At 36.6% G+C, this 13,277-nt stretch overlaps 2 protein-coding genes across 3 annotated transcripts; both read right to left on the minus strand.

Moving 5' to 3' along the window:
• Positions 1 to 2,529: 2,529 nt before the first annotated feature.
• Positions 2,530 to 8,329, minus strand: LOC113516490 (uncharacterized). 2 transcript variants are annotated; one of them, XM_052901154.1, is made up of 6 exons: positions 7,942 to 8,329; positions 7,559 to 7,679; positions 5,846 to 5,992; positions 4,556 to 5,470; positions 3,936 to 4,081; positions 2,530 to 2,596 (listed from the first exon to the last, which is right to left on the minus strand). In XM_052901154.1, the coding sequence occupies exons 1-6, from the start codon at positions 8,081 to 8,083 to the stop codon at positions 2,550 to 2,552; spliced, it is 1,518 nt and encodes a 505-aa protein (XP_052757114.1). In that variant the 5' UTR covers positions 8,084 to 8,329; the 3' UTR covers positions 2,530 to 2,549. The 2 variants fall into 2 exon arrangements, with proteins under 2 accessions (XP_052757114.1, XP_052757113.1); XM_052901153.1 differs by having other exon boundaries at positions 7,559 to 7,682.
• Positions 8,330 to 9,119: 790 nt separating this feature from the next.
• LOC113516491 (uncharacterized) lies at positions 9,120 to 12,954 on the minus strand. Its single transcript, XM_031914503.2, has 6 exons — positions 12,830 to 12,954; positions 11,695 to 11,821; positions 10,806 to 10,873; positions 10,633 to 10,732; positions 9,812 to 9,953; positions 9,120 to 9,481 (listed from the first exon to the last, which is right to left on the minus strand). The coding sequence occupies exons 1-6, from the start codon at positions 12,897 to 12,899 to the stop codon at positions 9,215 to 9,217; spliced, it is 774 nt and encodes a 257-aa protein (XP_031770363.2). The 5' UTR covers positions 12,900 to 12,954; the 3' UTR covers positions 9,120 to 9,214.
• Between the last annotated feature and the right edge of the window lie 323 nt (positions 12,955 to 13,277).

Raw genomic sequence — 13,277 nt, forward strand, 5'->3', positions numbered from 1 at the left:
TGTAAACCGATTTGGATATTTTTTTTTTGTCTGAACGGATATATTTTATCAAATTTATATCAAAATAACACAATTAAAGCCGACTCTGTTTGTAAAATACAATTTTGATCTCATACCTAATTATATAGTCTAAACGATACACACATTGGTTTAATATTGACTTACTTGTAATTAGGTTTGATGTGGAGCGAAATACGATTGTCAAACTGTCGGTTTGTTCACTAGACCAGGGGTTCGTAAACTTTAAAGATAGGGGGGAAAGGGATTGTTAGTAATGGAGACTGAGAATCCCATTGCTAGCAATATACCCAACCAGGTCGACCTCCACGCGGTTCCCCCTGGAAACTATCATGGTTAATTCCTGATGAATTCATCGTGATGCGCTAACTGGCCTGTTTTCATTTTCATCTATCACCCTTCACTGGTGCTCCGCCAGCGTATATCGATAGCGCAGGCGGGGTGGGGTTACCATACCATTTTCACCCGTCAAAAAAAAACTAAAGATAACGAAACGCCCCCCAAATATCTTTTATTTTATGGGAACGATAGAAAGAAAGAAAGAAAGAAAACATTTATTGACAACAACAAAAAGTTACATAAATTATGAATTAAAAAAAAAATTATTACAAATCGAATTGTAATTTAAATAAAAACAAAAGCTTTTATTAAAAATATTTTAAAAGTGTAACAGTTTATTTTTAATGTGAAGAATGAAATTGTTTCACATTGCCCCCTGTGTTATAAATTAAAGGATAACAACTACTAGCAAAACCCCCCCAAGGGGAGGCTTATGTCCAGCAGTGGACAGTTCCAGGCTGATGATGACGATGAAAAAAAGTAATGAACATGAATAGACCAATGTTTAGGAACATCACTCGTTCTCGAGTATGACGGATGTGTCCGTATTGTGCTTACTTGTCCACTAGTTCCTGCTACTAACAAGTCACTAGCCAGCTCTCTTACAGGACTAAATAAAACCAATTTACATTTTTTATTATATTTACATTTATTTTTCTTATTTTTTTTTTATAACAAATAATAATTTAGAGGCGGCACAAGAATACTGTGATGTGACAATAAAAAAAAATGAAACTTCTGACGGGCAAAGTACATTATCCAAACTGCTATGTATGTACCTAAAATATATAGTACCTATATGTATTAAAAAAAATAACAAAATTCGTTTTGAAATAAATAAATTAAAATTTTTTTTGAATTTATTATTATTATTATTATATTGCTCATGTCTATATGCGACGGTTACCACTTTCCATCAGGTGGGCCGTCAGCTTGTTTGCCATTCTAAGTTATATAAAAAAAAATTACTATATACATATATATACGAGGTCTGTCCGGAAAGTTCGTATAAAAGTGTTCTGGAATGCGAGAAAGAGGAGTGGGGAGGCCAGGTAAGCGCAGGACCCCTTCCTTATGTCCCTAACAATGCTTCAGTTCTGGTCTGACCGCCGTGCGGTGCGAACTGGCTTGTCACGCCATCTGTGAAGTTACCTCTTAACGAAACCCCGTCGGCATGGAGCCCGCTTCCGTTGAAGAGCAGCGCGTCGTAATCAAGTTTCTCTCGAAACTCGGCAAGAATGGCCGTGAAATTTTTGCCGATCTCAGAACAGTTTATGGGGATGATGCTGTGAAGGAACCAACCGTCCACAAGTGGCTAAAAAGATTCAGAGAGGGCCGAGACAATGTTGATTGTTTTTTTCGATGTTCGGGGGATTGTCCATCAAGAATTCGTCCCTCCAGGCCAGACAGTTGATGGAAAATTCTACGTCGATGTGCTCAGACGCCTCAAAGCTCGTGTGGCACGAGTTCGTCCAGAATTGGCGCGAGAGGGGCGTTGGATTCTTCACCACGACAATGCCCCTGCCCACACCTCTCTTGTTGTCCGTGAGTTTTTGAGTAAAAATTCCATTACGGTGACCGAACACCCCCCTATTCGCCGGATTTGGCCCCGTGTGACTTCTTCTTGTTCCCAAAAACCAAATTGGTACTTCGGGGGCGGCATTTGGGGGACATAAATGAGATAAAAAAAGCTACGACGGGGCAGCTGAGAAACCTACAACCAGAGGACTTTCAAGGAGCCTTCTCACAGTGGAAACGGCGTTGGCACAAGTGCATTATGTCACAGGGGGAGTACTTTGAAGGGGATAAAATTGATTTACCTGAATAATTGTAAAATAAAATTTTTAAAAAACTTTTATACGTACTTTCCGGACAAACCTCGTATATCAAACAAGCTGACGGCCTGCCTGATGTAAAACGGTAACCATCGCCTAGCTCCACTATAGTAGCGCCGCTAGCAGAACACTCCTTTCAAATAACAACGATTTCAATTCATTCTGTATTTACAATTGGACGTTATTTTATTATATATATATATATATATTATATATATATATATATATATATATATATATATATATATATATATATATATATATATATATATATATATATATATATATATATATATATATATATATATATATATATATATATATATATATATATATATATATATATATATATATATATTATATATTTGTACTTGTATTGAAAGTCATCTTTTCTTGAATTATTCCTGTAACAAAAAAATCTAAAATTAAAACAGCGACATCTAGTAGCGAACTAAGCACAACTACTATTATGGATTTTTTTTGATAGGTGATAATGGAATGGTAACCCCACCCGCGCTATCGGTATACACCGGCGGGGCACCAGTGAGGGATGATAGGTGAGGATGAAGCAGGTCAGTTGGCCCACCGTGACGAATTCAACAAGAATTGTTCACGATGTTTTCCAGGGGGAACCACGTGGAGGTCGACCTTATAAAGCATATTGCTAGCAATGAAGCTTTCAAACTCCATTACTAACAATCCCTTTCCCCCCTGCACAACTACTATTATAGATGTTTTTTGAAGGGTAAAAATGGCATGGTATCCCCGCCTGCGCTAACGGGATACGCTGGCGGAGCACCAGTGAAGGGTGATAGGTGAGAATGAAAATAGGCCAGTTAGCACATCATGATGAATTCATTAGCAATGGGATTCTGTCTCCATGACTAACAATCCCTTTCCCCCCTATTATGAATGTTAGGCGACTATTATTACTGGGGGGAAAAGGGATTGTTAGTAATGAGATCTAATTGACCCATTGCTAGCAATACATCCTATCAGGTCGACCTCCATGTGGTTCCCCCTGGAAACCATCGTAGTTAATTCTTGTTGAATTCGTCACGATGGGCTAACTGACCTGCTTCATCCTCACCTATCATCCTTCACTGGTGCCCCGCCGGTGTATACCGATAGCGCGGGTGGGGTTACCATTTCATAATCATCCATTAAATAAAAAAAAAAACTTTGTGTCAGCTAATTGTCAAATTCAATGTATCTTGACGTATCTATATTTATTTATTTAATAAATAAAATGAGTGTTTACGCATTAGAGATGCAGAAATTATAAGACAAAATAAATATAGAAGTTATAAAGGAATCACTCGTAACTATTTATCACGCAATATTGTATGAAAAAGTTGAACCGCTTTTGAAGCTTTTCTTGAAGCTTTTGTACGGAGACACTCTATCTGTATAATCTAAGGAATACTAGAGGGAGACTTTGTACAAAAGTCGTTTGCTTGGGTACCTCTGTCCCATTCGTGTTTCTACCGTGAAGCAGTTGTATTTGCATGGCTGTGTTTCGGTTTGAAGGGTGGGATATGACGTGAATTTACAGGGTACAGAGGAATAACACCCGAGTCCTCAGGAATGGCAACGCATAAGGGATATCATGGGCGAAACAGTATACTCTGTTATGTCCATGGTACTGCACATGTCTATAGGCGACGGTCACCACTTTCCATGAGGTGGGCCGTCAGCTTGTTTGCCATTCTAGGTTGTATAAAAAAAAAAGTATAAACTCACTGAGATCATCAGCGTTGGGGCAATTCTTCATGTGTTCGGTGATGAGAAGCTTCAACTTGGCATTCTCGGCCGTTAGTCTCTGGTTTCTCTCGTTCAACTGTTTTATCTCCAACTCTTGTATTGCCATCGACTTTTTTAACCGCTGCCTGTAAAACAAATATTAAAAAAAATATAAAAAAACATTTGAAGGACTTAAAGAAACTTTTTTTATGACTGGCATACAGGCGCTGGAAACCAGATGTAAGAAGTGCATTGAGTTAAGTGGAGATTGCGTGGAAAAATCAAAATACTTTTGTTTATATTTTATATTGTTTTGCTTGCTGAGGCCGCGAACTTTTCAATACATTCTCGTATAAAAAAAAATACTTATATTTTTTTTTTATACGAGAATGTATCGGCGTGCAAAGTGCTATTGTTTGTTATTAACACTGTAAAAATATCAAGTTATTTTTTTTTACAATTTTAGTAAAACAAATTAGTTTTTATATAACTAAAAAACATATGTACAATTCCATCTCTTCTAACCCCTCCCTCTCCCGCCCTCTCCCCCTCCCCACCACTTACCGTGTCTCTCTTCTCTCAAGTGGAGTTATATATATATATACTTATGTAGTACTTACCTATACCGCCTGGACGCTGCTACTCTCGAGTCCAAATCCTTATCGGACAATTTCCTCCTCGCACCCTGCGCACCACTGTCCACCACCACGCAATCATCGTCATCACCTTGCCCCGGCTGCTTCTTATCACCGTCCTCTATACGTCTTCTCTTTATTGGCTTCATAATTTCTCTATTGTTAATCACATTTAACGGTGTAATTGGTATCTTGTTCACATGATTCGAATGCAATATGGTCACTGGTATTAAAGTACCGGCCGCGATAGGCAAGTTGGTTGTGACCGGTACATTTTGTATTACAGGAATGTTCGTCAGTTTATTCGTCAGGGCCTTTTTTAGTTTTTCCTTCGTGTTGCATTGCGGCACGCTCTTCTCTGGACTGTCACTGTCCACCGACTTCATCCGTATCTGCTTACCGCCTGGCAGTGTTATCGTTACTGTATACTCTTCTATACTGTCCGTTGTCGACTTGGTTGGCTGCGGCTTCTTCTTACTGTCTACAACCTGTTCGTTCCTACATATATCCGATGTTAGACTGTCCACAACGAAATCGTACGACTTCTGACTCATCATCGGCGGTATCCCCATGTGTTTGCCCTGTTCACTAGACGACACATCTTTGCTGACGTTGTTAACGTCTCTCATAACGGAATCCGTTGTTATTATAACAGGATTGTGACAATTCTTGCTAGTTTCTAAGTCTTTTCTTATTTTTATTATGTTATTCGTGTATGATACAGTCTCGTTTAGTATATCCTTGTTCCTTATAGCTTCTGTGTGCCTGGTGTCGTCGTGTGCTTTGTCAACCACGTCGTGTTTCTCCACTCTCCGGCTGATGGTGGTCACTTCGTTGGTCAGTTTCGATATGGTTGTGGTCTCATATTCCTTTATGACGCCCGACTCGTCGCTCGACGATCTGTGGAGTGGCAGTTGTGTCGGTTATTGCCAGGAATGGACAGTGACAAATAAACCATTTAAAATAGTCTCTTTAAATAAAACTTAATGTGAATGCAAGCAAATGAATAGTTAACTCAATTACCGTGAGATACTCTGCTGATGTTCATCAGACAATCTTCAGAGATATCGTAGGAATAAACATATAAACATGCTGCAATATATATGCAAACAAGCTGACAGCCCACCTGTATGGAAAGTGGTAACCGTCGCCTATAGACATGAGCAGTACCATGGACATAACAGAGTGTACTGTTTCGCCCATGATACCCCCCATGCGTAGCCATTCCTGAGGACTCAGGTGTAATTCCTCTGTATCCTGCAAATTTTCAAGTACCTGCTAATTGTGATGTTCCTCTGATTGTTGGTGGCGCTGTAGAGTGCCGAGTCAGCATGATCGATCATGGGGAATACCATCTGCGGCGTGTGGAGGTCGTCGGTCGACGAGACTGCGGCTGCAGGCTCCATGGATAGCAGCCCGTGCCTGACAACAAGATATTTATTATTAAAAAAATATTTATCATTGGAGATACCAGCGCCATCTATTTATATTTAACTGTACTATTATTATAACTACTCATGTGAAGATGGCGCCCTCTGGTGACAAATGTTTCTAATCCGCTTTCATCGTCTATGAAAGCCTTAGAGGCACAAAGTAAGCAACAATCATTTCTTTAAAATAATAATAAATAATTCATTGGAAAAATTCTGTGGTTTAGATTGGGATTCGAACACAGGACCATCACCATTCATTAGACAGTGACAGATATGCATAAATATCTACCTATACCTCCATACCATGCAATTTCACTGTAATATTCCATACTTCAAACAGAAATACAGCCATGTGGATCGGCTGCTTCACAGCAGAAACGTGAGTAGGATAGAGGTACCCTTGCAAACCACTTTTATAGTTTTCTTTCCTTGTTATGGCAGTTAAACAACCTATCTCAGCAATTTGGAGGGAAGGGATTGTTAGTAATGAGAACTACCAGTCCTATTATTATTATATTGAATTCACTTATTATATTACATGTACTTAGTAAGTAACCCTGCGGAGTGAGTCCCTGGTGACCTGTGATACAGGTATTCTCATACCTATCTCGGGCACCAGTCTCTCACAATTATATTTATAACTTGACTACTTTAATATAAGCATGTCTCATTGTATTTCACTGTGATGAATTGTGAAGGGGAAATAAATCTATTTATTTATTAATTGATAGTAATATACTCTGTCATGTCGACCTCCACATGGTCCTCTCTAGAAACCATCCTGCTGAATTCCAGGGGTATTCATCATGATAAGCTAACTGACCTGCCTTTTCATTCTAATCTATCGTCCCTCACTGGTGGCCCACCAGCATACACCAATAATTCAAGTGGGGGTTACCATTCTGTTATCATCATTAACAAGGACCATGAGACAAGCTGTATGCGGGGGAAAAGGGATTGTTAGTAATGGAGACTGAGAATCCCATTGCTAGCAATATACCTAACCAGGTCGACCTCCTCGCAGTTCTCCCTGGAAACTATCACGGTTAATTACAGATGAATTCATCATGATGGGCTAACTGGCCTGTTTTCATTCTCATCTATCACCCTTCACTGGTGCTCCGCCAGCGTACCCCGTTAGCGCGGGCGGGGTTACCATACCATTTTCACCCATCAAAAAAAAAAGACAAGCTGTATGCTCATTTGCCATCTTTTTTTTTATACAACTTAGAATGGCAAACAAGCTGACAGTCCACCTGATGGAAAGTGGTAACATGACATGAGCAGTACCATAGACATAACAGAGTATACTGTTTCGCCCATGATACCCCCCATGCGTTGCCATTCCTGAGGACTCAGATGTTATTCCTCCATACCCAGTAAATTCACTCCATATCCCACCCTTCAAACCGAAACATAGCCATGCAAACACAACTGCTTCACAGTAGAAACTTGAATGGAACAGAGTTACCCAAGCAAAAGACTTGTACAAAGTCTCCTTCTGGAATAAATTTTTAATTCTTTCGAAAAAAGAATGTGATTGTTATGTTCTCACTTGGCTGACTCCATGGCCCTCTTGAATCCTTCATCGAAAGGGTTCTCTTCACTCTGCAAGTCCAGAAAAAGGCCGACTTCCTCACAGTTTCTGATAAATCGTGTCGGAGTGGGGGTCTGGTCTGCTGTGAAAAATGTTTAATATGTACCAAATAGACCCAATTATATTTATATAGAACTCATCAACAGTAATTTAATGAACTTACTATGTACATTATTTCCATATAATTGTTTAATAAAATAAATAAAAAAATAAGGACTTCAAAAAAGCTGCTCTAGGGGCCTTTTAAGGTAAGGCGTTGCCTTACTAGGGGGGGGGGGCTTGCCTCTCATTGCCCACCCTAGCTACGACTATGTCATTACATATTACATATCAAAACATACCAACAAACGCAGCCTTCTGTTCCAGACCCAATTGCAATACCATGTCATGTTTCTTAGTATGTACATGCAAATGATCCTCGTTTGTGAATGTCATTCCACAATCAGCTATGGTACAGGCGAACGGCTTCTCTGGCTCCACCATTATCACTTATATAGATAAGAACTAGGAAGTTTAACAAAACTGTTTCAACTTCACAAATTTTTGTCTATGAATGCTCATATTTACACAGTGAAATTGCAGTGGTTTAGCTTTATATAATAATAGCTTTTCAGATATTTATAAAAAATACATATAGTTCATTTGTCACGACAATAAAAATTATTGTTAAAATTTTAAGGAAAAAATGTAAATAATTCGAAATATGCTTTGTGTCAGTAATATATTGGAGAAAGTGACAGTAACTGTCGTTGTCATTCAGGCAGCTGATCGCTGTCAATGCGACATTTGAAATGAGTGCGGTACACTAAAACAAATAAGTTATATAATATAGGTGGCGCCATGTTACTATACACTCCTATTTTTTCCTTATGTGGGGATTATACTTTTTCTATTTTTTTTTTATACAATTAATTTTTATTTTTCACAGTTTGATGAAAAGGTTTAATTTTGTCAGATTTAATAAAATTTTGACATTCAATTTCTCTTTAAAATTCTTTCCGTACTTATCTACTATTTATATTAGGTTGCCTGTAAGAAATTGCTTTAACGATAAGACCTCGTATTATTAAATATACTTTTCAACATATATGTGGTGTATGTTGAAAAGAGTCTATTTACGGCACAGATAATATAATACTATACTAGCTTACGGGTTCTTAACCACATGTGTATATTTTGTAAAAATTTGTATTCTATTATGCTTCCTATTTTTTTTTTACCTTCATACATATAGACATATGAAACATAAGTTCCAATTGCATATACATTAAAGAATATAACCGTTCAAAGGATATATTTGAGAGTCGAACATATAGATCCCAATTTTCTGAAAATTGAAGTCAATGCTACTTTAAAAGAAAATACTAGGTTATTTATATCTTACCATATCGTGATACTGTAATAAAACTTTAATTTAACCTTTAATAAATACCTTTATTAATAACAAATGATAAATAATCATCCATTACATTAATAAAATAATAATAACAAAACATAACAGAAACAATTATAAATACATGAACACATATTCTAACTACTTATCAGTTCATTGCATTGATTTATTATCGTTTTAATGTAAAAATATATTTTGTAGTGACAGGTAAATAAATGTATTTATGATGAATTAAAAAGCAGTTTAGGGTTTGAAACCCCTTTTACGTTATTTGAGAAATAGGAAGTGTATTTTTCCGGTGTATAACCGTGTATTTTAATTTGGTGCGGTTGATAGGACCCACGTTCGCGCGCCAGACGTCTATCAAATAGGGAGTAGACGGTTGCTCTCTTCTTTCTTGGCGAGTCTTGCATTTGTTGAGTCGGATAAGGGTCTACGTAACGCCGCCCGTTAATATCGCTGCCATCCGCTGTCGGGAATATCGTTGGCTAAATTAATAAAATACTTTCATTAAAGTATTTCGTAAATAATAAAAGAAAAATTAAAAGGCATTATTATATGAACTATGAAAACAAAAAAAATATCATGGTATTACAAAATAGTTGTGTATTTATAATTGTAAATATTTTTAATTCAATATAATTAAATTTTTAAAATAAAATTGAATTCCAATTATAATTAATATTTAAAGTTATAATTAAATATATTTAGTTATATAAAAATACATTGTTCATGACTCCAAAAAAACAAAATATTTCGACATAAGAGGTTTTATTAACTGCTGATCACCATTAGGAGCGATCACCAGTCAATAATACCTTAGCTTGCTTGCCTGCGCCCCTATTGTTGAACATTCCAGACGCTGGTTGACCTTGAGGCTCGTTGCTAATGGTATTCTGTTGGATGGTACCCATGCCTACTACCGCTGGGTTTGGCTCATTCTGTTGTCCTTTCCAAGGTCTACAATATTGAAAAGTTCAATTTATTTAGTAAAGTATTCTGTTATTTTTTTTTTTTTTTACTAATATTCATTTATTTTGAGGTTATATTTTAGCATTAAGACTTTTTCTTGATGTTTATACTTAAAAACGAAACAGATGAAAATTTGTTGAATCGTAAGTACCTTAAATTTATTATTATTTTCAAAAGATTTAATAAACAAAGAAGTTTCTCAAATTTGTTTGTAAAAATGTATTTTCATGTTTGTTTGAATTTTTTTTTTCTGAAAGTATATACTTATAAATTGATTTCACAAAAATTTTGTCAAAATAGGTCCTGTAGTTTATTTTTAAAATAAAAATAACTGGTTTTGCCTGAATTAAAACTATTTTTTGTGGAACACAATTCAATAATATTACATAATAAAACGAACCGAATTAATACCATTTTCAATATATTTCAATTTTACATATTTACTTAAAAATATAAATATATTATTACATTTTATATCTAAAACAGTTATAAAATATATTTTACTGTGTTTTCAATGTTAAGTTGAAAACATAGTAAAATACAAATTAAATGAATAAACACCAATCTAAAATAATGTCATGGGATCATAGTGTAGTGGCGCCATCTGTTCTCTTTCGTCAGCCCGCCATATATTTAAAAAATGAATTGTAAGCACTATTTCACTCACTTGTCCGGGAAAAGTTCACCTGGTTGACCTCTAGTTTGAACAATTCGTTCACCATTGATCTCGACCACGCATCTTAACCGGGCGCAGCAGGTTGGGAATTCTAACAAGGGAATGTTCATTTAGGTACTTGTTATAATGAAATAATTATTAACAAATCAATGGAACACACGTACCAACATTCTCGTCTTCGATATATTCGTGACATTCCAAAGCGTTCTCGGGAATTTTGGGTTTACGACATCTGAATAAAAAAAAGCAGTCAAAATATTAAGTAATATAAGTTTTGTAGGACTACAGAATAACTATTTTTTTTTTAGCTAAGGTTTATCAATATAGCATCTTAGTACTTAGGAACGATAACGCAACAGGAGTTTTTTTTTTTTTAGATGGGTGAAAATGGTACGGTAACTCCGCCTGCGCTAACAGGATACGCTGGCGGAGCACCAGTGAAGGGTGATAGATGAGAATGAAAACAGGCCAGTTAGCCCATCGTGATGAAATACACTAAATTTAATCACAATGGTTTCCAGGGGGAACCGCGTGGAGGTCGACCTAATAGGGTTTATCGTTAGCAATGGGGCTAATGAACTCCATTACTAACAATACCTTTCCCCCCTAACGCAACAGGAGTATCATGGCCTTTATAATTAATTTTGTACTAATTATGATCCTATTCATGTTATAAAATGGCCATGAGCATATTTAAACAGAGGCCAGGTGGATCTTACCCATTTCAGAATTGACTAAAGCCCGCCTCAGGATTTGAGAAGAATTTCAGGTATAGACAAGGATATGTGTGAAAGCAGACGCATACCTTTTTTGTAAGAGACCAGAAACCCTGGATGATAATCTGCCCTAATTTAACGCAAATGTGATATGTGTTTTAGTTGACCCGCGCGCTCCATCTTAGACCACGTCGTCGCTTTCTATCAGGTAAAATCATGAAACTAAAAGCAAATAATACATTTGGTACTGGCATTCAGCTTGTTTGTCATTACTAATTATATGAAACTGTACATACTTGTTGCTAGAAATCGCTCTAGGAAGTTAATCCTTACTCACCCAACAGCTGCAATGAAGTATTTCCCATCTCGTATCTCACACCGGTACCGGTGACAGGTATAATGATCTGACCACTCCTGCCACGGTTGGTAGCCTTTCCTGGAGTATTTATCGACACAGGCTTGATCTGCATTTTATGATATTAGGTTCATGTAATTAAACCCTTGGTGAGTTCGCTGGGCCAATTGATCTGAGTTCATCCTCACCTACAATTCTTCACTGGTGCCCCGCCAGTGTATTCCAATAGTGCAAAACTGGGATACCATTCTATTTTGAACTCATTAAAATATTTCCAAAGTGACATTTAGTACAAAAATTGTCTATATCAGCTATGAAGCAGCTGTGTTCGCATAGCTATGTTGAAAGGCATTGATATGGCAGTGAAATTATATGGCACTAAAGCGTAACACCTTAGTCCTCCAAGATGATAACACTTTATTTATCATCTACAACGTTCTAAAATTAAAATATCATCAATTATACACAGATTTCAACTAATTACTTTTATGTTCATTTCCATGCCGTATTGTCCCGGCATAGTCCTACGCGCACGCACGCACGCACGCACGCACAAACACACGCACACACACGCACGCACGCACGCATGCACACACAGACGTACTCACCTTTTCATATAGTTTTCCTTATTTATTTATTTTTTTGTAAATAAAGTGTACTAAATAGGTAATCGCACTTATAGTCCCCAAGATACAGGTCTGGCCTAGTTTGGGGACTGATGGTAATGCAGATATTTCCTTGTTGAATATAAATTGTAAAAATTGTAAATTGTACCTTATGCAACTGTATCTTTCTTAAATAAATATTATTATTATTTCTTATTATTTCCCGTGGGTGTCGTATGAGGCGACTAAGAGAACAATGATCGAGGGATGGGCAGCAGCGACTCTCTTAACACATCACCAAACTCTAACTGTGGTTGCCAACTCGCCTGCCAAGCATGGCAGCTACTGGCAAAACTCTCCATGTGGGGAAGTCTTATGTTCAGCAATGGACAATAAATGGCTTATATGTAGATGGCGTTCATGTCATATTAAATTACTTTAGTTCATATAAGTAAATTTCACTACTGTGTAAACAATAACATTATTATGAAATATATTCATCAATTACTTACAGCTCACGTCTTCGGCAAATATGGCGGGTGCCACTAAATAACTAACATAGATAAGTACAAATAAATACATCTTTGTACCACTGGCACCTGCAATTAAAAAAAAAAACTCGATGTTATCTGTACAAAACTTCAATGTCAACTAGCCACGTAACAGACATTTTCAAATAGAAATACACTTCGTATTGTTTAATATTTATAAAACACAGCTACAAGACTTTTATGGTTGACCGAAAACATAAAATGTTTATGTGGAACGGTCGAAGATTTCCGTGAAAACTTCAAAACAGATAGCTCGTGTGGGAGAGTTTCATTTAGCATTGCTCTCAAAAAATATTTTGACAAATTAGTCGAAAAAAATATTATGATTCTTTATTTAAATATTTATATAATAAACACTCGACTTTGTCCGCCATGATATATTCATTGACTGGGATGAACATTTCTCCAT

Source organism: Galleria mellonella, unplaced genomic scaffold (assembly GCF_026898425.1).
Source record: "Galleria mellonella isolate WM207_F2 unplaced genomic scaffold, CSIRO_AGI_GalMel_v1 utg746, whole genome shotgun sequence".
NCBI lineage: Eukaryota > Metazoa > Arthropoda > Insecta > Lepidoptera > Pyralidae > Galleria > Galleria mellonella.